The sequence below is a fragment of the Pipra filicauda genome, unplaced genomic scaffold (genome assembly GCF_003945595.2).
Source record: "Pipra filicauda isolate LSUMZ 115617 unplaced genomic scaffold, ASM394559v2 scaffold232_size1229904_pilon, whole genome shotgun sequence".
In the NCBI taxonomy this organism is placed as follows: domain Eukaryota; kingdom Metazoa; phylum Chordata; class Aves; order Passeriformes; family Pipridae; genus Pipra; species Pipra filicauda.
In genome coordinates this window covers 760,392-785,516 of record NW_024104346.1, presented here as the reverse complement: position 1 = coordinate 785,516, position 25,125 = coordinate 760,392, and the positions used below count along the sequence as shown (strand labels likewise).

Below are 25,125 nucleotides of genomic sequence, written 5' to 3'. Positions count from 1 at the left end.
CCCTTCTCTCAGCGCTGTGCCGTGGGAGCGGGGCAGAAGCTGGGACGGGAAGGTTTCAGGACAGGGGTTATTTTGAATTTTTCTCCTTTAACTTGTGGACAGAAAAACAGAGTTCAAATATTCAAACAGAACTGTGCTGCTAAAAGCCATCAGATCTTGCTGGTGATGGATCAGACCATCGAGCAGGGAAAGGTGATTCACTGCCGACAGCGGCTGTCAAGAGAGAAGCCCTTTGATAATTTGCTGAGCTGTGGCAATTCACATCTGCAAGAGCTGTAGAGCTTCAAGAAACCCCGAGACTCTTGGAAATGTTTTGCACCAGCATCGTGTAGGTCTTAAAATTAATGGAAATGGCCCTTGAGAGATGAGTGAGTCAGATTTGGAAAATATCACTCAGGTCATTTTTTCTCCCTTTGAGCATCATTTTGTCCAATGCAACACATCTCCAACACCCATTTCTTGCTTTATTGCCATTTCAGGCATTGGTACTGGAATAGCAGATAAAGTTTGCTACTGCAACACCCCAAACACTTCTGTGCACCCATGTTCTGGTGGCTGCCTGTGAGGTGACTCTGTTATCTCCACATCTCTGACCCTTCGTGCCAGCAGATTCCAGCCTGGGCAGAAATGAAGGTCACAAGTTACTGAGCCAATCTGGGAAAGAAATTCCAAGAGAGCAGATTGGGATTGTTTTAATTAAAGGAGGGAGACAGGGGAAGGGGGGCAAAGCAACACTTGAGCAATCAAACATTTTACCCCTGTGAAGATGAACAGTTTGAGGTAGGATTCAGAAGGCTGAAATTGTCTTTTTAAAGGAATGTAAAAATGCGAATGTTGAATGATTGACAAATAAAGGGCACTTTCCTTTAATTTAAATATGCTTCTAGTTTGTGCAGAATATGTTAATTTATACATTGCCTAAATAGCCAGTAGCTATTGTCTGTAAAACCACATCAGATCAGGGCAGCAGGGCAGTTAATGTACTGGCTGGATGTTATGGCTGGTCAGTGAAGCGATCCGAGCTTCCTTCCACTGGCTCCCAACCCCTAAATGGAATAGCTGAGCTGTAAAAAACTGCCAGGGGCATAAACTGAAGTTCATTCTGTCAGCCTTCAATAGAACGAGGCTCTCCTTCCCACAAGGACCCGTCTGCACCCCCAGCCCCAGCCCGGCTCCTGCTCCTCAGTGACCCCAGAGCTGTTCCCCTTCTGCTGGGGAGCCCTCCAAGCCCCCGTGCTCTCTGTAGGGATGATTTCTTGGGGTATCTACAGCCCATCCCAGGAGCTGTTCACAGCTCTGCAGAGCCTGCCCCCCTGCTCCCTCGTGCCTCAGTTTCCCTGGTGCAGCTCTCCTGGGCCTCTGCTCACACCTCCTCTCGTGCGAGGTCCCCCAGCAGCTCTCAGCCTCTCCAAAACGTCCTGCCCCATTCCTGCCATGCCATGGCCCCTGTGGGGTCCTCAGAGCAGCTTCCAGCGCTTCCCGAGCAGCCTTGGGGGCCCAGCTGGATTTTTAACTCTGCCATTTGACAGCCTCTGCCCCAAACAGGTCCTGGGTGTGATCCATCCATGCCTGACCTGCCTCTTCCTCTGCCTCCATGTGTAGCCACAACTTGGTCTGGTCTCTGGAGCAATTTTTAATGCAGAGAGGCTTCTAATTAACAGAATTCTGAAGTTAATTAAGACAATCTCATTTAGATCTCTCTCCAGGGCAATGCTGCTTCCCTGGGCTCCTCGGGAGCCTCCGCTCTCCCTGAAAATCTCATCCCAGGGGCTGTCAAGTCTCTGGGCAAGGGTCTGGGATGTCACCTGACAGGCAGGCAGGTCCTGGAACGTGTTTGTCCAAAGGACCAAATGATCAGCATGGAATTCCAAACTCCAGAGACCCTGGGGCTGTGTTCCAGCCTTTCTGGGCCCTCCATTCCCTTCTTGGACATATCCACTGCCTCACCAGGGGAGTCCTACGGGGAAACTGGCCTCGTGCCTCCCATGGCAGCCCCAAACTGGCAACATCATGGATCCATGTTCTTTAAGAAAGATCCATCCTCTGCATTCCCAATGCCTTTTCAAAGATCACTCTGGATTAAGTTTAGAGTGATATGATAAGTAGTAATAATACTGCTGCCTTGGCCCTAATTATTTTCAATATAATTATGTACCCTCAAGAAACCTTTTAAATAGCACGCTCTCCTCAGCGCTCCGGTCCAAGGGATTCATTTGTCTCAGGAAAGAAATATTCTTGGGGCTGAATCCTTCATTAGTCTTTGCTGGAGAGACTCCTGCTGAAGTCAGCGGGGTGTGTGTGTGTCCCACTGGAGAACGTGGGGCTGTGCCCACCACAGGAAGATTTTTACAAGCCCCTCAGAATTTGGTTTGTTGGCAGCATAAAGCATTTTGCAGGGGGGAAAAAAAGCCTGGAAGTCTGCTGGAAAGTATCAGCGAAAGACACTGAGTTTCACTGTCTTTTATCAGCTTCTCACACTTCCTCCTCTTGTGTTTTAATCCCACAGAAGTGCTGCTGCTCCGATGTGTGAAGGAAAAAGAGGAATTAGATCCCTTGGTGCTTAGCTGGGTGTGAGGCTGCGTCCCCAGAACGTGCCCAGGCACGGGAAGGTGCCGAGGTGCCATTCCATCTCCCAGTACCCACCAAATGATACTGTGTGAGCAGGTGCAAACCAAAGATCCCTGCCATGGCATCCCTCTGGTGCCCTGCCCTACCTGGAGATTAAAACTGGGAAGGAACAGCAAGGCCAGTGTGTTTGGAAGGGAGGAATCAAATGCATACATTGAATTTATACAAAATACTTTCAGGTGGTCCATTATTTTTCTGAGCAGGTTGACTTTTCAGTCGGGGTGTGCTCCGGTGGGGTCCTGTCTGCAGCAACCACGTGGAATTTCCTGTAAAAACAAGATGCCCTGGGCTGGGTTTTCCACTGTCCCAGTTACCTGCTGCCCTCCTGTCCCACCACTGGCAGCACATCCAGGGGCTGGGATTCCCATGCATACCTATAGCCCTGGGCTGGGATTCCCATCCAGGGAATTCCCCAGATTTGGGATTCCCAAATCTGTCCTGATGCGCTCCCGCCTTCTGCATTCAAACCTGTGGGATGCTCAAAGCAGGATTCAGTTTGTGGGGTTTAAGCAATTCATGATCTTTTAAAGATAAAAAACTTGTATAAATGGGTGCTTTCCCACGATCCTGTTTTATTTACTTGCTGGCACAGTGGCTGTGAGTCCCCTTGGATTTTCATCCTGCAGAGACTCTTCGGTGCCTCATGTGGTGTCCTGAGTGCTCCTCTGGATTTAGGAGTTATTCCTGATGGATGAAGTATCTGTGTAAACCAAGGCCTGCCTGACCCCTAGACCAGGGAACAGGAATCATGGCACCACCCAGTCTGGATCCCTGAAATCCTTTGGGGAAAGGGAGGATTCTGACTGGAAGGGACAGCCCATCCCATCCCCACACACCTGCCTTCCAGGATGTCCCTTCCCTGCAACAGCACCTGAAAACCAGGGATGACTTTCCAAGGAAGTTGCCTCACTGAAATAGTTAATGAGGACTGATCACATCCCCCAGCTCTCTCCCCCCAGCTCGCCACCCCTCTGAAAAAAAATCAGAATAATAATTAAAAGATGCCTAGAAACGCTCTTGGAAGAGCATAAATTCTGAAGATGAAAGTAAATGATTAAAATAATTAAATACTTCAAGTTGACAAGCAGAAGCAGAATCTTGCCAACGGACATTTGTCGGTAATTAGTTAATTAATCCTAACACAAATTATAAGCCATAACAAACCAGTCAGGCTGAACGTAGCCGGCTGTTCGGAATTAAACTTTGAAAAAGAGGGAGTGAGAGAAAGAAGAAAGAAAAGTTTGAAGATTCTTGTGGATCTGAGGGAAGATGCTGTGCTGGAGCTGGTGTCCCCATGGGAAGAGCAGCCAGGGACATGGGTCGGTTCAGTGGGGCAGGAGCTGGGGCAGGAGCTGGGGCAGAGCAGGGCTGTGCTCCCACCTGACAGGAGCACAGTGGGGTGGGATGCTCAGAGCAGGGAGTGTGGAGAAGGATTTGGGATTTCCACCCATTTTCTGTGAGTAAATGTGGCAAAAAGCTTCCCAGCTCTGTTTCCCACTCTACCGCTGCTGCCACTGTGCACTTGAGGTACATGCTTGCCAAAGGAACAATCTGGGATGGGTTGTTGGGGTCCCCTCAGGTCCCTGGGCAGGTGGTGACATTAATCCACAGGTTTCTGGAAGAGAGGTGTGGATCAGCATCTGGGAAGGGCTCTGTCCTGGGGTGTTGGGAAAGGAGCTGCAAACCAGCTGCCCATTAACACCCCGGTTTGGAAAGTGTTTCTAGGACAGGCTGTAAAGGCAGGGGCAGTGCTGGGGAGCTGGGTCCTGCCAGGGAAACTCGGTGCAAATGACACCAGGCCACGTGCGCAGTCAGCAGGGACCTGGTGTGAGCCTGGTGTCAGCCAAACCACCAGGGAGATGGGGAGGATGGATGGGAAGAGGTTAATGAGCTGCAGGCTGGTTTCCCACCTCTGGTCACCTTGGCTCAGGTCCAATTTTCAGCCCTAGATTGAGCGAGGCCAGTGAGATCCACAGGCAGGACACGGTGACTGACAGCTCATCTGCGGCTGCAGCGCCGTGTTCACACGTCCAGCCGGGGCTGGGGAGGCACTGACGGGCCAGGCTTTGCCCTTCCTCCAGCATGAAAAACTCTGGAACAGCCAGGAGTCGGTGTTCCCATGGAGGGGACCTGCACACCCCCAGCACGGGGACACTGCCGGGTGACAGACTGGGCCGAGCGACAGCTGGCAGCGCAGCCTGAGTGAGAAATGGGACACGCAGGTCGCAAATGGGCTTTTATCAGGGAAGGGAAAGAAGGCAAGAAGTGTTTTGAGAGAATAAACAGACAGCAGGGAAGTGTGACTATCCCACAGATCCCACACTGTCGAGGGAGTTGCCAGTGCCTGATGTGCCACGTGTGCCATGTGAGGGGAAGCCCGAACATGTGAGCACACATGACCATCTCCTGACGGGATTTACACGCAGAGGAGAAAAGAGATTATTTACCAGACAATAAGAATTAACACTGCAGAAATGCAGAGCCCATCTTTTCTGGCCCAAGCTCCCTGAGATGCCCGTGGAGCTGGTTCCTGTTTGCCATCAAACCCGTGCAGAGCTGCGCTGAGGAGAAAGTTCCATCCGCGTGTGCGTGAGCGTGTGTATGCGCGTGCTCTAAGTGCTCTGCATTATGTGAGCTCTGACCTTCAGAGGGGAACAGAAGGAATATTTTCCCCCCTGAGGCTAGAGTTGTCAGTGAAATGTCTGTCTTCCTTAATAATTTCAATCCGGGTGACAGGGGACAGGGCATTTTGCTCTGAACGAACGTACTGTAAAAACTGTCAGATGGGATTTGTCTCAAGAAGCAGCATTTCCATCCATTCGGGGTCATAATTACAGGCATCTTATGACCTGTGGAGCAGCACATCTCTCTCAGCCGAAGAAAAGGAATCCTAAAATAGGTGGTTTGTCCTTCTGCAGAGCTCTGGATTGAGCCTAAGTGGATTCTAACAAGCGATGGTGATCTGCAGCAGAACGCTCTCCTCATTTGTTTGTTTGTTGGCTGTTTTTTTTTAAAATCCAGAACAAACTGTGCACTGAAGTGACATAGCAGAAAAGAGGGATAGAAATTGCCATTCCCTGGGCTGCAGTAATGGCCTATTTCTCCTATATCCTGCCTCCTAACTGCCTGCCCCTCTGAATTTCCTCCACACTGACACTGGCCAGCGTCTTGTTAATGAACTGAATAAGTAACTAAATGGGTGATTAACCAAATGAGCATGACGATAACTTGATTGTGCTTTCCCCACTTTTAAAGCACAGGAAATACTAAGAAAAGTAATAATTCAGTGACCAGCAGGAATTCAAACAGGACAGAGCTAGAGGAGCTGGGGGGAGCTCTGACTAGATGTTGCTGTCCATAAATGCCCCACAACACTGCAGAAATCCCTCTGTGCCCCTGAAAGCCAGCGCTGCAGGGGGGTGCTGACAGCCTGCTCTGCATCCCGGGAGAGCCAGGCTCAGGGTTTAAATCCCATGGACAAACACCCCATCCAGGTAGTGTCTAACACCCATCTGTCAAAACAAATGTGTGAAAGGAAGACTCTGTAACTTTGCTTGCTGAAACTTCAGCAAGAGCTGCTCTCTGGATACCCTGAGGCATCGTGGTGGGGAGGGCAGAGCCAGGTTGGCACAAGGGTTGCCCACAGCCTGGGCACAGGAGGGACAAGGTAAGGCTTGTCCCTGCCCATCCCTAAGGGGAATCTCTTTAAAGATACCATGTTCAGGCCCACAGAAAGTCAGCTCCAGGAGCTCTGTGGAGCCCAGACAGGGAGATTAAGAGCAAAGCCCCATGTAAGCCTTGCAGGGTTCATTCCAGGGTTGGTGATCCCAAAGGCACACTACAGCAGTGGAGAGGAGCTCAGTGCACCCCTGTGCTACTCACAGCTTTTGTTTTTGGAATGTCCCCACGGAGGCTGTGGAGCAAACACATGTGTAAATACACCCAACTGCAGTGTCGGTCTTGAAAATAAAACAGGCAAAGGTACATATCATTTTAAGACATGCTGCAGCCTGGACAACTTCCCTTTAATGGTGGAAAATATTCCCTGATTCCTGCTAGGCAGAGCTGTCCTACCACTGTCATGGACTAGTGTCCTGCACCCCAGGAAGGGGTAGATGGGTGTGCACTGGCATGCACGTGTGTTCCTAAACAGGGAAATCCAATCTGCCAAGAAAATTCAATAACAACCTTCACATTTAATTGTACCCCAGGGCCCAGCAAAAATCAACAGGGATGGTAGCTGTGGATTTTTCGTTAACCTTTCCCTTAAAAAGGCCTCAAAAAATAACCACTGAATGAGAAGGGCTGGTTGTACACATGGAACAAGCATGGAAATCTATAGGGGGAAAATGTGTGTAAAACTTCGGGTTGGATCGACACAGAAAATCCTTCGGTGAAAGAAAACCTCCTGGTTTGATTTACACACGCAGCACTCGACTGAACAAGTGTTGCTACAGGCAATTGGAAAACAGTCAAAATGGTGAATTTGCTGCTTGCACACATTTATACCCTTTCCTGGAGACAATCTGCTGTTGCTTTTTGGCACGTTTAGTATTTTTTAAACCACACAAAGGTTATGCCCAGTTCTCTCCATGACAGAGGGGTTTTTTGGGTATAGGTGCAGCTGGGCATTTGCCATGTGCTGAAGCCACCAGCTGATAGAAGAATCCACAGGGACACCTGCAGCTCTGGGAAGAAAATCCTATATTGTCTCAATAGGTGAGTCAGGCTTGGGCTTGTCCCTTTGGCTGCAGGAGATGCAGCTTGGGGTGGTGTTTGGGACACAAATAGAAGTACACTGACCATCCCCTGTGCTGGGCACTGGTGAGGCTGAATGTGAAATCCTGGGTTCGGTTTTGGAGCCCTCATTACAAGAAGGACATTGAGGGGCTGGAGCATGTCCAGAGAAAGACGCAGAAGAGTGTTCCAGAGGAGGGAACGGAGCTGGGGAAGGGGCTGGAGCAGCAGGAACAGCTGAGGGAGCTGGGGGGGCTCAGTCTGGAGAAAAGGAGGCTCAGGGGGGACCTTCTGGCTCTGCAACCCCCTGACAGGAGGGGGGAGCCGGGGGGGGTCGGGCTCTGCTCCCAGGGAACAAGGGACAGGAGGAGAGGGAACGGCCTCAGGCTGTGCCAGGGGAGGGTCAGGTGGGACATCAGGAGGAATTTCTCCCTGGAAAGGGTGACTGGACATTGGCAGGGGCTGCCCAGGGAGGTGGTGGAGTCCCCACCCCTGGAGGTGCCCAAGGAAGGGCTGGAGGTGGCACTCAGCGCTCTGGGCTGGGGGACAGGGTGGGGGTGTGTCACAGGTCGGACTGGACGGCCTCGGAGGCCTTTTCCAGCCAAAACACCGACCCGACCCCGCGCTCCCCGCGCTCCCTCCCCGCTGTGCCCGGGCTGGGGCCGCTCCCGCCCGCCCCGCCCCTCGGCCCCGGCGCCGTGACGTCATCAAGGCGCGCCGGCAGCGGAGCCGCTGTGTCACCGCCATGGAGTACCTGATCGGCATCCGCGGCCCCGACTTCGTCCTGGTGGCCGCCGACACCGTGGCCGCCTCCAGCATCGTGCAGATGAAACACGGTGAGATATGAGGGGGTTGCCCCGGCGGTCCAGCCCCGCCCGGGGGTGTCCCGGTGCGGTGTCCCCGGCCGTGCCCGCGCCGGGCGGGGTTGGGGCGCTCCGAGGCCTCGCTGGGCCCCGGGGGAGGTTTTTGCACAGGTAAAGGTGCGGGGAAGCAATGCCGGGGGCTCCGGGTGGGGTTTGGTCGCTGTAGGAGGTGCCAGGCGGCCTCTGGCGCTCGGAGCCAGCCCGCGGCTCAAAGGGCCGCTCTAAAGATCCCAAACCTGAGCCCGGGGCTCAAAGGGCCGCTTGTAAAGCTCCCAATCCTCAGCCACTATAACTATGTTATATATATTATTATATATAAATTGTTCTACATTATTATATATAATAAACACTGTGTTGGGTTCTCAGCTTTAACCTCCCTGTCCAGCTAAGTGTTGACTTGCCAAATAGTTATTTTTCACTAAGGAAAATATATTTAGAATGTAGGACTTAGTTTGCCCTTGGAGGGGAGGGTTAGGGGCATAACCCCATAAATTTCACATAATTATTTAGAATATTGGTGTTTGCTGGTAATTGCTTTAATTAGTAAATTAATTTCAGCCTGGAGAAGAGGAGCTTTGGGGCGACCTAATTGGCCCTTCCAGTACCTCAAGGGGCTACGGGAAAGATGGAGAGAGACTATTTACAAGGGCCTGGAGTGGCAGGACAAGGGGGAATGGCTTCACACTGCCAGAGAGCAGGGTTAGTTTAGAGATTAGGAAGAAATTGTTCCCTGTGGTGGTGGTGAGGCCCTGGCACATAAAATGACAAGTAAAAAGAGTGTCTGGAAAAGTCTCGGTCACGTAAACTTCTAATTTTTGAGACTGCTGGATATCAGGGGAAGGGAGTCATTTGACAAGGAATTTGCTTCTGGATTTCCTAAGATTGCTCTTGCTCAATGTGTTGGTATTGCAGCTTTATATTAAATGATTTGCTTCTGTTGCAGGATATTTGGATAAAGATGAATAGTCACTGAGCAAAATTCTTATTCCTGATCCTGGGAAGCAAAATGTTACACTTGGAACACAATATTCTATGTGAAGCTTTAGTCTTTCCTACCTTGTTTCTGATGTGGGAAATACTGTGTATTTCTGGAAGGTTTCCGAAGAGCTTTGGTTCTCTTGGTGATGTGTTTGACAACTCTTGTGTTTTGTGCCACCAGCTGTGAGAAGCTGAATGTCAGGGTTTGCTCAGGAAGACTTTTTTTGGTGGTGTTCCAGGTCATGGTGCACTTATCCAAGCCTCTTTCTTGAGTCCTGGTGTGTCAGGATATTGGCAAAATAATTTATTCCTATGGCCACAGCTCTCAGTGTTGTTTCTCTCTGCCTAGACCATGACAAAATGTTTAAGATGAGTGAAAAGATCCTACTGCTGTGTGTGGGGGAGGCTGGAGACACGGTGCAGTTTGCAGAATACATCCAGAAGAATGTTCAGCTCTACAAAATGAGAAATGGTGAGTGAAGCAGGACAGGTACTGGAGGTTGGGAGCAGAGCTGGGGTGGTTTCCAGGTGAATGTTGGTGGAAAGGACTGGGTTTCTGTGTCCATTGCATGCCAACTGTTACCACTTCCTCTGATATATTGGACAAAAAAATTCAAGCTACATGTCCTTAACATTTCAATTTTTTGTAGCCACGAATATTGCCATGGTCTGTACAGATATGAGCTCCCCAGATTCCGAGGGTCCTTTTTGTGCTTGTAGCTTTCAGAAAAAACAGGAATTGGAGAAAGGACACGCCACTGTCTCACTAAAGAACACCTCTTTACTTCAGAGCAGGAGTGGGAAGGTGGGAGGTGAAGCCTGAGCGTGGGTTTGTGCTGTTCTCCACTGAGTGCTGACCTCTCTCCCCAGGGTATGAACTGTCCCCCAAGGCAGCTGCAAACTTCACCCGGCGGAACCTGGCGGACTATCTGCGCAGTCGGGTGAGTGCTGGCTCAGGGGCATCCCACAGGGAACGTGGCCATCCCACAGGGAACGTGGCCATCCCACAGGGAACGTGGCCATCCTCCAGGAATGGAGTCTGAGCAAGGTGGGAGCTGCTGTCTGTGCTGGTGGATTTGGAAGGGGCTGCCCAGGGAGGTTTGGAGTGCCCAGCCCTGCAGGTGTCCCAGGAAGGCCTGGCCGTGGCACTCAGTGCTCTGGGCTGGGGGACAAGGTGGGCATCGGGCACAGGGGGGACTTAACGACCTCGGAGGTCTTTTCCAACTTCAGTGGTTCTGTGAATTCACGTTGCTGAAAGGATGTCTTAGTAAAATATAACTTTGTTTGCTTACTTAAAAAACTTATCACTTATCAATAACTGATGCAACTGCAGACTTAAAATTCCAGCCTTGGGCCCAATAAACACTTTGTCACTCGCTGCGGACGTGAAGTGAATTAAACCCCTCGATAAGATTGGGGGTTTTCATGCAAATGCACCAAATCCGTTTAATCTTCTTGGGAAGTGATTTCATAGAGCAAAGCTGTTTGATGTACTTGGCAAAACAAGTGCCTTTTGTAAACAGCAACATGAAGCTTTCAGTAAATATCAAATCCGAGTTGGAGCTGTGTTTTCAAGTTACTGAACTGCAATTACTGATGTTTCTTGTGGTGATTTTCTTCAAAGTGTGAAAAGATGTTGTGAAGGGGCAAATGGACTTTTAACAATCCAAGGTCAGGAAGCATTTAATTGAGAAGAATGTTAATGTGTTATATGAGAGAAAACAGGAAGAAAGAGGATGTTGAGAATGAAGTTGATCAACTCTGTCAGGGATAGAGCGTGGGATGAATTGTGTTGCATTCTAACAGTGCACTGCTCAGGCCTGAAATGAGGTTTTACAGTAGCAAATAAAGGCCAGTATTAACCTCAGAGCTGTATTGTTGAGAACTATACGTGTGTGGAGTGAGAGTTCTCCAAGAACTCATCCCCAGGAGCAGCCAGAGATCATTGTTCTCCTTTCTGGCGTGGATCACAGCTGCAGGTCACACCTTTTCCTTGGGGGTCCCTTCCAGTTCAGATGTGATTCCACATGACTCGTCTGGTTTAAATGGCTTCAGCCAACTCCATGGCTGGTAGCTGGTGGTTGGCATTGATGCTGTTTGCTTTGGCTGCTGTTCAGGTGGGATTTGGAAGGTCTGTGTGTGTTTTGTGCACCTCTGTGCAGTTTTTGAGGCTGATGGGAAGCAGTAATGCTTGGGGCCTGGCCCTGGGGGCTGCCTGGTGCTGGTGGCTCATCTCAGGGACATCTGACCTGCACAGATGAGACTGAGTGTCCTGCCCCACTTAGACAGAGGCAGCTATTTCTTACTTATGATTTAAAGTACCTTTAACAGGCTTTTTGGTGGACTTGCCCATCAGGATCGATGTGGCACCATTGTCGTCTTCTGTGCCACATCCCTTGAGGCCTGATCCTCCCCGTGGCTCCCCTCCTTCCTGAACCCACGCCTGTCTTCCAGCTCACCTGCTCCAGATGGGCAGCACAGTGGGGAGGACACTGGCAGAGGCAGATGTGTTTATTTACCGGAGACAAAACGCTGCTCTGGTGCAGATGGCAGCGCCCCGGGGCACGGCGCTCCCTGACACTGCTGTCACACTACACTGCTCCCCACACTGCAGGGAGAACCCTTCCTCTCCAACCAGAGCACTTAATGACTTGTTTGTGGGATTTAGAATTTGATAATACAAGCCTTGCCGTCAGAATTTGTGTTTGTTTTTTTTTTTTCCCTGTGAATTTTGTTACGTTTCCGTCATCCTACGTGGGATACCAGAGGGATTAACACTAGTGCTCAGTGTCTGTTTGAATTGCATATGGGATTCCTGGAGGCTACTGGTGTAATCATGTGGATGGAAAAAATTAGAAATTAAAAAATCAGAAGGTAAAACATGCCAGTGCCTCCTGTTAGGAGTAGGAAAATAGTTGAGAAGTAAAAAGTTTGGTGGGGAAAATGTAGTTTCTTGCTGTATTGGCACTCACCATGTGAAGCTGTTACAGAGGCCTGAAGGTGTGTTAGGGAAAAGGTTAAATTGCAACAGGACTTTCTCAGGCATTAGACTCTTGTTGGAGGTGAGTGGTGCTGCAGTGTGTGGTGACAGGACAATGGGAATGGCCTGAAGCTGAAGGAGAGCAAGATTGGATGAGGTCCCTTCCAACCCAAACCATTCCATGATTCTGTTGTTTCCTTCTCCAGCACCTCTCTTGGTTCACCAGGTGCCAGGTTTAGTGCATTTAACTCACTGCTGAGGTTGTGTGTGGGGGGAGTAGGAAAAACAACCCCCTGTCCCTCCAAAGGTGGTGAAGTTCAGTCTCTAGTTGTGATGCTGTTTAATTATAGGTGACAGGGTCTGGCTGGAGTCCAAAGGCAGCCTGTCAGCCCCTCTCCCTGTGTCCACACTTGGCAGGAAACTTCCTGGCTCCCACCTTTCCCCCCTCGCTGTGACTTTGGCTTCCGCCAGATGTCACAGGGCTGTGTCACTCTGCTCTTCAGCTGCAAATTCTGAAGAATTTCACACGTTTCCTAATTGCTGTCGTTATTTTAAATCAAACAGCAGTCAAGTGCAAAGCTACTGGGGCTGGGGAATGTGTCCCTGTAGGAAGAGGAGTTTGGGATAAGGAACTCTGGGTGTCAGTCATCACTTGTTTGGTGGCCCTTTAACCACACCAGTCTTGTAAAGAGTTCAGAACTGTTGGCATGGATCGAGTCACAGAAGCCAAGGAAGGCTTGCCTTCAGGATAGACTAAAGGAATGGGATGTACAAGAAATTCCAGTCCCATCATCGAGGTGTTATGCTGCAAATTTCATTTATAATCACGGGAGTAGTAAATAGATTATGTAGATTTTCTAATGTTTAAATCCTGCCTTTCTTCAGTAATAAGGCATGGGGGATAATTATTTACATTTGAGTTTTAAGAAGTCTCAGAGACCATTAGCAGGAGAACTTACAACTGAAAATCAGTTTACAGATGGGTTTAAGTGTGTATAACACCATTTATTTATGGTTGAGTATCTCGCATATGCCAATGTTGGTAATTCCAAGTCACACAATAATTTGAGTGATCTTGTGTCATGGCTCTTAAATATCAACTTGTGTGATGTTTCAGAATAAATAAATGATGAAATACAGCCTAATTAAACGAATACAGCTGCATGGTAACTTCTTTCCAAATATTCTTGGATGCTTTGAAGATTAAATCACACCGTTTACAGTGATGTTTGATATGTAACTGAAGCCTGCTTTATTCTTGCTTACTGTCTGAAAGTAAAAATACAGTGTCCTGTGATTTATTTTTTTCTTGCGTGGAAATTCACTGCACTTAGCATCAAAATGAACTTTTTCCTGTGATACAGTTAATGTTTTGGCTTTAGGGTAAAATTCTGTTTGCTTTTTTAATCTGTTGGTTGCATCATCATTTTTTTCTTATTTTGTTGCTTTGTTGATCCAGGCTTTCCAGCAGTTTAGAGATATCCTGTTAGTACAATTAATTTAATGAGAAACATTATGTAGATATGAAAATACTGGAACTGTATAAGAGCTGCTTTTAAAAATACATACAATTCCCAAATTTTTTTCTGAGCCTGCATTTAAAAATAACACAGTGCACGTGTGTTTCATGGTCTTACAAAGTACAGATCTTGGAAGGAGATGTGGGAGAAGAGGGGATGTTTGATTTGTTCATGATGGTGGAACACTAAACCCAGAACATGGAGGAAACTGCCAAAGATTAAACTTGGTACATGCAATAAAAAAAATCAAATTGCCAGTGAACAGGACCCAGTGTGTAACTGTGTGCACTGTGTGAGAGCTTTTATGTGCACTGGAAGGGGCCGTGGTCACCGGGAGGGGACTGGGAAAAGAGCAGAGAGCAGGTTAAAGGAACAAAGAGTTCTTAGAAACTGCAAAATGTCCACGTTGTGCTCACGTGTGGACAGTAAAATGCTGTATGTTTTACGCTGAGATGAAAGAATCTGGTGTGAAAACCGCATTGGAGTTGGAGTGTGCTGTGAAAGCTGTAAAAAACCCCAAACACGCCGGTTTGCAGGAGAATCGGAGTTCTGTGGTTTTATTTGCTCGTGCAGCCCATGTTGCCAGGAGAGCTGATGGTTTGTAGGTTGAGACCCACGATCTGCTGCAGGCAGGGCTGAGGCAGCATGTTGTGGTAAGGAACTGTGGCAGCAGCAGTGCTGCTGTTCTCCAGGTGCCGCGGGGAGTTGGGATCCCAAGGCCGAGGTGTCAGTGCTTTGGTGTAAAACATCCCCTGTGTTTGCAGACCCCCTACCACGTGAACCTCCTCCTGGCTGGCTACGACGACCACGAGGGCCCTGCCCTGTACTTCATGGACTACCTGGCAGCCCTGGCCGAGGCTCCCTTTGCAGCACATGGGTACGGAGCATTCCTCACCCTCAGCATCCTCGACCGCTATTACAAGCCAAGTAAGTGGGGTCAGGGACAGGAAAATTCTCCTGTTTCAATTTAGGTCTTTTAATTTATCGATCAGTGAGACTGACATTTGCCAAATCAGGTGTGATTGCTGTGGTGCTAGAGATTGGAACTTGACTTTTTGTTGGATAAAGGGAGCTTTAAGTGATGCCTTGCTGGAATGGTAACGTGAAACTAGGCAACTCCTGAATTTTTTTTTCCTGATTGCAACTTAGACTGAAGTGAAGGAAGTTTCAGTTCCTGGACCATTAGCTGCTGGTAGTCTGCTTTTAATAAATAACAGTTTGATAACATTGTCTTCCTGCTTGTCTGGTGGCTCTGACATGTCCACTTTCCCAGATTATCAATCTGCAGAGGGCAGTCCCAGATCCTATTGCTCCATATCTTGGATTGGCTTTGTGTGTGATATATTAAAAGCATTCAAGTGAAAAGATAATCCTAGTGAGATTGTCTCCAGCACTCTGAAGTGGTGGTGATTAATCATGGAATATGGAATGGTTTGGGTTGGAAGGGACCTTAAAGCTCATCTTGTTCCACCCCCTGCCATGGGCAGGGACACCTTCCACTATCCCAGGTTGCTCCAAGCCCTGTCCAACCTGGCCTTGGACGTTTCCAGGAATGGGGCAGCTTCTCTGGGCAACAGAGAGGTTTTGGATTGATTTGCAGTTCTGTGCACGTGGCAGCTGCTCATTGTAATTCTTGTACATGTTTGTACCTGTCTAAAGTTTTAATTTTAGAATCATAACCCACTGCCAAGGAATGAACATGGCCCCATCCCCGCTGTACAAATGAGGAAATTTGCAAAGCTTGGAATATTGTTAATCTGACATCTTTGGCTTTACCTACAAAACAACTTCACTCCCGTGTGCTGTTTAAGTTAATATCTCTGCTCTGAGATTAGAAATCCTTTCATCCACCTCCTGCAAGACATGTAGCTGTAAACTGATAGTTTTATTCAAATGGAATTTCTGGCTGAACAGTGGATGCAGATCTGGAACAAAGTGTAGAAACAAATTTTGAGAGATCCACAGACCTTGGTTGTTTTCCAGTCGTGTCCCTTAAAAATTCTGTTGCTCCATTTCCACCACTCCTCATGGAATGGAGAAAAAGAATGACCTGCAGTAGGTTGCCATGGCTTGTCATCCCACAGAGTGTTGGATTTTATCCCAAAGTGTTTGAATAGCAGGAGCATCCCACACGTGCCTTCCCCATTATTGAGCTCGTCCCCAGCAGGAACGTTGTTGTGCTAAACCCATCTCCACCTCCTGCCCCCGACTCCAGCCGGCCTGGGGGCAGCTGGAGCTGATTTGGGGCTGAAATAAACTCGAGGAGAGGGAGGCAGAGCCCGGGCCCTGGCCATGGGAGGCAGAATTCCGTCATGCTTCCCATTCCCTGGAACAAATCGATTCTCAATGGCTTGTTGCGGCGGGAGCGCGGCGGTGCGGGGCGTCCTCGGGACATCTGGAAAGTGTTTGCTGGGAGCTGGGAAGGAGAGAGGTTTTGGTGCTCAGCTGAAAAGTTGTTTAAATTTAATAAAGTTTCGGTGGAGAGAGGGAGATGGCCTCTAATGAAATCAATCTGTGGATGTTTTCCCTTTCAGGTATCACACGTGAGGAAGCCATGGAGCTCTTGAAAAAATGCCTCGTGGAGGTGAGTTGCCAAACTCGGGCCCTGGTGATGCTGAGAAAGGGATGTTTGTTTGCATTCATTCGCTGAGACTTTCCTGTTCCCCTTGTCACGTTTTTCTCTGCCTTTGCCAGAAGGGTAATAAATGCACATTGGCCAGATGTGGAGGAGCTACTGAGGGAAGGGATTTGTGGGCACTTGTGTTGCCTTTGCACGGTTCACGTCCTCCACAACCTAAACTTGGAGCTTAATTGCTTCTCTTTACTTCTGCTTCTTCCGTGCTTAGCATAATATTGATACAGACCTTTTCCTCTGATGGTTCTTGTGAACATCCTGCAGCATCCTTCTGTCACTTGTGTTACACTTAAGCACTCTTAGAATTATATACTAGTTCTTTTCCAGCCTCTGAAGTGATACCTGAAATAAAACCTTGACCTTAAAGTTCATGACTAATATTAGTGGAAAGTAAGACTCCAGATATTTCAGACACTAAGGCTTTTATTGTAGGAAGGTAGTCTTTATCCTTGTCTTTAAGAGATTGAACCAAATGTAACTCTGGGGAAACATCAGGAAGAAATTCTCTAAAGAGGTCCTGCTTGAAGTATCTTTGTGATAAATGCACTTTGTGCCCAAAATTGTAGCCCCCTCTAGTCTTCCTGCTTAATGTTAACATTTAAGGCCTGTGAGTTTTGCATCTCTAGCCTGGGCTTGTCTAACGTGGATTGTCTTACAACAGAGGACAAACTCACCCTAATTCATTCCTGAGCAGTGAAAAAACCCACCCTAGTTCCAAACATTTCAGGTCACTAGAACCAGGATGGAAATTCTGTAGTGCAACAGCACGTCTCTTAAATTATTTTCTCCTCTTTTATTAAAGCTTTGGGTGAATCTCATCTCTTCTGTCTCTTTGTCTTTGCTGAACAGCTCAAGAAACGTTTCATCCTGAACCTGACCTCCTTCAACGCCCGGTTCATCGACAAGGAGGGCATCCACGACGTGGACAATGTACCCCTCACAAAACTGGAGTCCTAACCCCCCAGATCTTGCTTCAGCAGCCTTCTTGTTTTGTTCACTTTTGGGTTTGTTTTCTTCTATTCATTTGGAGCACACAAGTCATGTGCAGCAGTGGGAGATCAAATAAAGTTTGACATTTATATAGCCAGTTGTATCTTTTTATTCCACTCATCCTTCCTGAGAGGATTTAAGTAAATTGTTCCACAGTGAAGGTGAAACTTGATTTACTGTTCATGGGGGCACACTCAGGTTATTTATCTTTCCTCTTCTGATTTTACTGCTCCCCAAATCTTCTTTGTGGGAAAACTGTATTTTCTACATGGCACTGTGCTGTCATCTCTCCTCATCCTTAAAGCTCAGCAAACCCCACACAAGTGTTCCATGCCAATCATACACCACATCTACTTTATTTTTCCAAAGGTATTACCACTGTTTACTTTACAAAATAATAATTAGGTTTTCAAAGGCTTGATTTGCTTTGGATATAATTTTCTTTGACTTGAATTAGATTGAAACAAAGATTTTTCCCACAGAGTGGAGTTTAAAATGCACTTTTAACTCACCTGGCCATGCTTACTGGGAAAGAGGTTTCTGCTGGCACAGTGAGTTCATAACTACTTTAAATAGAATTTAAATAGTATTTTAAATAGAAACTGATGTATCAATTGTGTGATTTTTCTAAATTGTTTTATCTATGCATTTAGAAGTACATGAAAGCAGTTTGATGAGAAATTGAACTGCAGCACTTTTCATAAATATTTGAATTACTCTGAACCAGTTAGAGCTTTGTTTCCATGAGGCTAATCCCTGGTCATGCAGGCTCTGGATGCTGCTTCCCTATGAAACCCCCATTCATGGAACAGCCTCGGATAATTATCATGTGGCTGATACCTGTGGTCTGCCCAGAAGTGATTCTTCTGAGGTGAGTTTTTGGTGTGACTCCTTCCCTACTTGAATTGGCATTGAAAGTGCTCTGGGTGCTTATTTTATGTTTGAGTAAGCTTGGAAAGAAGAATCTTGGGAATAGAAGGATGGATGTGTGCAGGATTGTGTCATGGCATAACAGTTCTCAGTTGGATATGATAAGTGACAGACCCAACTCTTTATTTGTCAAAGATTTTTGGGTTTGCCTCAACAGCGCGTTTGAAAACGTTCGTTTCTTCCCCAAAAAGTTGTCAGCCTTAAATACCAAACATTCCTACCCTGTGGAATAGGTGAAAACTGCATGAGACTGAGACTTGCTTAATGTCACAGAAGAGATTTGCAGCTCCAGTGCCTTAACTCACCCTGCCTCTTACATAAATCTCATTCTCCCCTAAAGTCCTACCAGGCTTTGTGGTTTCACCCTTCCCAGAAAGAGTTTAATTCTCCTCTGGTTTTGCTGTAGTGGCTGCAATGGTACAGAACTCCGAAATTTTTATCTGAGACAAAGTAAATTTTGCTAAAATTCACTTTTTCTCTTGAAAACCTTTTAAACTTTACACGCAGCAGTTCCCAGGCTGATGATTTCCTCTTGGCAGGTCACATTTAGCACGAGCAGAGCCTGAGCGTTGTCGTTCAGCGGCTGAGATCTCACCCCTTGGTGTTGCATTAATGTGCTTGTTTGGCCTAATGCAGCATCTCTAATTTATTTTACCACTGATGTTGAATGTTTTTGCAGGTTTCTTGTCTCCTTTCAGGCTCATCACTGCAGAGGGGCTGAGCTGATGTGATATTTTTGTCACTGCATATCAAAGCAGCGATGCCTCCTTATTGGAGGAATTCATTGTTCCCGACCCCAGCCCGGGGTGTGGAGCTCTTGGATGGTGTGAGCCCGGCACAGAGAGTCTGCCTGCAGTTTTTACTGGCACCTATTTGCATGCAGGTGATTAATAAACATAAAAGAATTATTCCCTGGTTGGATTCAGGTTGGAATGGAACATATGTTTCGCCCGAGGGCACGGCCCAGGATCTGAATCCCCCACGGAGGGGAAGATCCAAGGGGTTGCATCCAAAGCCAATGGAGCAGCAACCTCGAGGAATGAATAAATACAGCCCTTGCTTCCAAACCAGGAACAAAAGAACTGGCCCATGATAAGATTGGACTCTAACAAAGCAGATTTTTTGAGGACTTTCCAAGAAATTACACTTTTTAAGCAAAGGTGTGATACTTTTGCTGTGTGACTTATTTTTTAAAGGTCTACAGTGCTGATGTTTAAATTCAGAAACGAATTTTTTGACAGTGATATATAGAATCTGTTTGAAAAATCAGTATTTTATGTTACTAAAAGAGAAGAAAACTTCTTACCTGCTTCAAGCTTAACCCTAAAGCTTTTCAAAGTCTTATTTTGCCTAGAATCTAGGAGTCCCTGGGAAAGAATTCACCTTTCCTTTTGAAATGCATCTGAATTTATCGTGACAGACCTCTCTTTCATAAGAGATCTCTGAAAGAATTGAGCACTGCAAGAAAATACTGCTTTGTACTAATTTTTGTGGTTCATATTGTAAAAAAATGAATGCTACAAACCAGTGTCCCGTGGTCCTGGAGCACTGTGGTCACAGTGAGCTGCTCTGCCTCGCCTGGGCTGGTAATTCTGACCATATGTTTTGCTCCCAAGGCCTCAGGGCCCAAAGAGTTAACAAGGCCCTTTTTCTCGTGTTAGGTTTCCTGTTTAAGGATGGCCTTTTCCTGAGGAGCAGATCATCACCAGCTCATCTCTCCAGAGCTTGGAGTTTGCTCCAGGATCAGTTTACAGAGCCTTTGTGCCTTAGGCCATGGTAGGTTGGGAGTGCTTTGCTGAAGGAAGAATGTGAGTGTAGGTGCAGCACTCACGGGGCTTTTTCTTGCTGTTAATTACACCTTTCCCCGAAGAAAATCCGTGTTTTGGGGTAGACCTTCCTGTGAGCAGAAACTTGGACCCAGAGGAGCTGTCAGTGCCCATCTGCCAGGCAGAATTGTCCTCACAGGGGTTTGTGACTCTGCCAGGACAGTTCTGCAGCCCAGGAGTGATTTGGTGACTCAAAGTCCTTTTGGGTGACGCAGCTTTTCCCCCTGTGGGATGGAGAGTGACACCGAGCACTGACAGCAGTTAAAAATTGAAATGGCTGGAAGGCAGAGCTGTCTCCCTTCTTGCTGTGTTCATGTTTATGGGGAGTTACTGGTTGGGGGGGAGCCCCCAGGCAGATTTACCTACATCTCCCTAAGATTCCTCCAAAAAATCCAAGCCCCTGTTCTGTTAAACAGCCCCAGAGATGCTCCAGCCCCGGGCAGGTGAGTGGCCTTGGGCAGGGACTGTGCAAACCTGAGTGCTCTCAGCAGAAACTAGTGAGCCATTGTAGAGACTACCCAGCAAAACAGAAATAAAACGTGTTTGGAACAATCCTACAGAGTGTTCTTAGCAGCCTTTGAGTGTGACTGTTCCTGGGGATCAGTCGCTGGCAGAAGCTTTGCCACCAAGTGGAACTGTCACTTTTTGGAGTCAAGATGTGGGAGCAGAGAGGAGAGATCAGGTTGAACTCTCCCAAGGATGTGCTTTCCTTTACTCTTGTCTCTGGTTTTGACAGTAAGTTCCTGCAAGAGGCATCAGCCCATGCCAGGGCTGACATTAGGAATTATGCTCATAGGATTTGGTTGAGTCCATTTTCCCATCTGAAGCAGGGACAGAATATTCCTTTTGTATGAAACAAGTTGCCATTTGAGGAAGGAAAACCTGACTTTGCTACCTGAGAAGCACTCCCTCTGTATTTAAGGAAAAATTAATTTATCCTACCTGTGTAAAGTTTGTCCTTCCAGCCACTTTTAATTCTTTAAAGGTTTAACCTTACACAGTTTCCATGTGTTGTTATCAGCCATCAACTGTAATTTAGTGCAGGAAATTTTCACTGATCAAACTAAACAGACATCAGTTGTTTTAACAGATTAAAAAAAAAAAAAAAGGCAGCAAAATGGAAATGGTGGAATTAAAACACACAACTTGTCTGTTTTCCATGCCCCTGACTGTATTGATTTGGATCTCTGTGTTCTCCTGGCTGGCTGAGGACAACGTTAAAAAATAAGTTAGTTGTCTTGAAAATGCAAAGTGACAGTTTAAGTGTTTTGTTTCTGTGCTAATGTGCAATTAGGTCGTTATCCAATAAGCTGATTCATGTAAGTCTAACTCGAGACAGCTGTGGAAGGCAGAGAGAAAACCCTTTGCTGTTGGGGAACAGGGAGAGGGTGTCTAAGAGGATCTGTTTCAGAACTGGCAGGATGGTCTTTTTCCACGTGTTAAATAGTAAAACTTAGCAAAATTTGTGAAAAATTAAATTCTGCTGTTCAAGTCTGTAAGGAAAAAAACTAAAATGTGGTTAGATCTGGATGCCAGCAAGTGTAGTATCATTTTTGATCTATAAATCAACTCTAAGGCAGCACTACAAGGTGGGGCCAACCTAATCACTGAATTCTCTGAAGTGATTTCTTGCCTGAGTGTGTTTTGATTTGGGTAAATTACCTTTGGCTTAGTAGATGTTTCCTTGATGTTGTCAAATATTTGTAGTGTTTGTGCCCAAACGTGAAAATAGTGGATCTCCCTGAGTTACTTTACAGTAGACAGAGGAAGCTCCATCGTTTTTTCTGTCAGTATTTTTGGGATTATTGCCAGTATCCTGCTGCAGGACCACCAAACCCCTGTGGGCTTCAGTGATGCTCCGTCTCCTCTTGCTAAATGTTGCTCTGGGAATGCAGCAGTTGCCATTCCCTGCTCTTGGAGCTTTTGTTTATTGGGGAGGTCCTGTGTGTCTCCCCAGCTTGTGGATTCAGCAGAGGGCACTGATCTTGCGCTCTGCCACCTCCTCCCAGACTGGTTTGGCCTCTTCCTTGGAGCTCATCTGGTGGTGACAGAGCTCGCTGTGATGGAGAGAGGATCAGTGCCTGCTCCAGCAGGGGCAGGTGGGACGTTCCAGGTTTGTTTCTTCCCTCAGAAGACACACATTCGATTTTTCACAAGTGTTGGACAGTTGTGCCATGGAACAGGTTAATCATCCATGTTTTCACGAGGGAAGATAGCCTGGGACTCACCAAAACAACCAAAAAGAGCAGCTGGAATCCATCCAGTTCATCACGCACTGACACGCAGGGAGGTGAAGTAAATCTTCCCTTTTTTTAGGATAATACAATTCTGCCTTGTAAGGCTGCCCTGGACATTTGCTGCTGTGTCCTCCCAGGGAGGATGCTCACAGGGTTTTATCAGCAGCTGTGCTGGGGAGGAAAAACTCCAGCACCACGTGATGCTGCTTTCAGAGAACTGCCTGTGATTCCTCAGCAAAATTTGCTCGAGGAAAAAATCGGGAAAAGTCTGCAATGGCTGGTTTGGAATGTGGGATATTATAACACACTCGTTTGCTCCTTCCCAACAAGTCTTCAGTGTGTGAGGCTGGGGCTGAAGGGTGTCATTATGGGCCTGGGCTGAGCAGAAAATGCTGTGTAATTAAAATGTCCCCAGTTGGATTATATGGGAATCAGAAAGTTTCAAGTACATAACCAGACTCTGACACGGGAATTGGGAAAATATGTCAGCTCGTTTTGTGGTTTTTCTTTCTTTTTTTGAACAGCAGTTTCTTGGGTCTTTAAAACGTCTGTTATTGGGCATGGCTGAGTTTGGGATAAAGGATTTCCAGGGTTTACTTATTCCTTATTTTCTCTGCTTTAAAGTGATAAGGTTCAAACCTGTTTCTTTCTCTCTCTCTTTTTTTTTTTCAGTTTTAAACTCACGTAGCTCTGAGCGAGCACCTTCAAGACAAAACCAATCAAAACAGGGTTTTAATTTGATTTCTTACAGTGTTCTCTCAAAGCACAGGAGAAACCTGCCCAGAGCATCACACTGGGGCTTTGCTGGACATGTCTGATACTCCAAGGTGTGTGTTGATGGTGCTGGGATGAGCCAGGGGAAGGTTGGTTGTGTGAGCTCCCATCTCCTGGATTTGAGGTTAACCCCTGCTGATGTGTTTAGGAGCTGTGAAGCCACACAGTTTTGGTTTTGGTTTCCATGTTGGCTCCAAAATGTGCAGAGAACTGAAGCAAAAGGTTCTTTATGTTCGAAAGCTGTGAAAAACCCTGCTAAGACAGGAATTAATAGAAAACATTTTGCCCTGAGCTGAGCTGAACAGAGCTATTTTTCCTCGCAGGATTTGCTGAATTACTCCTTGGCAGAGCAGGTTCAAAGGCACTGACAACTTTTTTTTTTTTTTAAGAATACTTTAAAACAGGAACGCTCCTGAATTTTTTTACCATTTCGTCTGAGTTTTCTACTTTACCAGGTAAGACCTGGAGTGTAGATTCTCTAAGTGCTCTGTGTGCCAGATGTTCTGAAAGATGCTCTGTAGGGTTTCCCCACCTCTTTTGCCTTGCTCACTTTCCTGGGGAGAGCTGGACCCTCACACTTTGTCTGGGACCCCCCTCTTTGCCCAGTGCACACATGGCTGTGCCCTGAGGAGGGGTGAGGGGCTGCCTGTCCTTTGTGGGGCTGTGGATGTGCCTGTTCCCATTTTGGCCCTGGAGAGCTGTGCCAAACCCTGCCTTCCTCACAGAGAGAGCCTGAACAGGGCCAAGTCAGAGTTATCTGTGCTACAAGACTGGTCTGATCCCGTGTGGTGATTACTGAGTGCTCCTGGAGGCTCCCTGTGATGACCAAATTAGCAGGAAACTCCAAAAGCCATAATATATAATATATAATGTGCTGCTGCCATATGACAGGGCTGGGGAGAGGAAATGAAATGAAAATGGGTCAGGAGTGGGAGGCCTGGGCTGAAGCAATTCCTTGTGGTGCCAGGGTCCATTTAAGAGGCAAAACAGCAGCACATTGCCAAGAGGGTGTAAGAAAGGCTGTTTTCATGGTCCAAACCGAGCAAACTGGCCTTTCCAGCAGCCTCCTCCTCCTCCTCAGTAGCACCTGCATCCCATGTGTCCTGCTCCCTGCTGGAATGTCTTTCTCCCTTTGCTTCCATGTGGAACCAGCGGGCAGTGAAGTGGAACAGGGATTCTTAAAGGAGAGAACTTTTTATCATTGGAAATGAAATAATATTCTTCCTGATGGGAAATCCTTCTGGATTTCAGGGTGTCGTTTTAGCCTTTTCTCTGCTGGAAAATAATCAGCTGAGAAGCATCTGAAGGTGTCAGGATAAAGCCATACATCCACCCAGAATAGCACTGCCATAATTTTTCCTGCCTTGGAAAGGTTCTGGGGTGGTTCAGCACCACGATCACAGGGACAAAGCTTGGGTGGATATTCAGTGTCTGGAATGATTATTGCTGTTTGTGGTGTCCTGTTGGAAATGGGGCGATGCTCAGGTGGCTGCAGTGGGAATTCTTCACCATATAAAGGTGAGGCAGGAAGACCAAAATGGTACCCTCTGGCTCAGCATGGCCAGGTGCCAGGTGATGGCCAGGTTCAGAGCCTCTCTGCCAGCTCTGTTGGGATAATGAAGGCTCCACATGTTCCATGTGCAGCCTGGACAGGGAACACGAAGTCTAAACCAATAATCTTGGGATCATTGCGTCACCCTCACAAATAACATTTATTTTACTGCCTCGTTTGAAAACGTTTCCAGTTTTGGTGTTTTGATTCAGTTGCACTAACAGGAAAAACTTCCCTTGCTCACAGGCCATGTGGCTCCTTGGATTCTGCATGTAAAGCTGGGAATTTAATGGACTCTCCTGTATGAAGGAATGCATTAACTACAGGTCAGCAAACTCTGCTTATTGGGTTGTTTCACACCAAGAGCTGTTATTACCCCGTTGCTTTTAAGGTGCCTGCTTAGAGGTAATTATTTAGTGTGTCCAAAGCCATGTGGAATTCCAGCACAGCCTCTGCTCACTGGCGTTAATGATGC

The 25,125-nt window shown here is 47.2% G+C and overlaps 1 protein-coding gene across 1 annotated transcript; it reads left to right on the top strand.

Moving 5' to 3' along the window:
- Positions 1 to 8,083: 8,083 nt before the first annotated feature.
- On the top strand, positions 8,084 to 17,424 carry PSMB2 (proteasome 20S subunit beta 2). The gene is made up of 6 exons (XM_027719333.2): positions 8,084 to 8,201; positions 9,556 to 9,678; positions 10,077 to 10,147; positions 14,471 to 14,633; positions 16,241 to 16,290; positions 17,191 to 17,424. The coding sequence occupies exons 1-6, from the start codon at positions 8,111 to 8,113 to the stop codon at positions 17,296 to 17,298; spliced, it is 606 nt and encodes a 201-aa protein (XP_027575134.1). The 5' UTR covers positions 8,084 to 8,110; the 3' UTR covers positions 17,299 to 17,424.
- Positions 17,425 to 25,125: the final 7,701 nt, after the last annotated feature.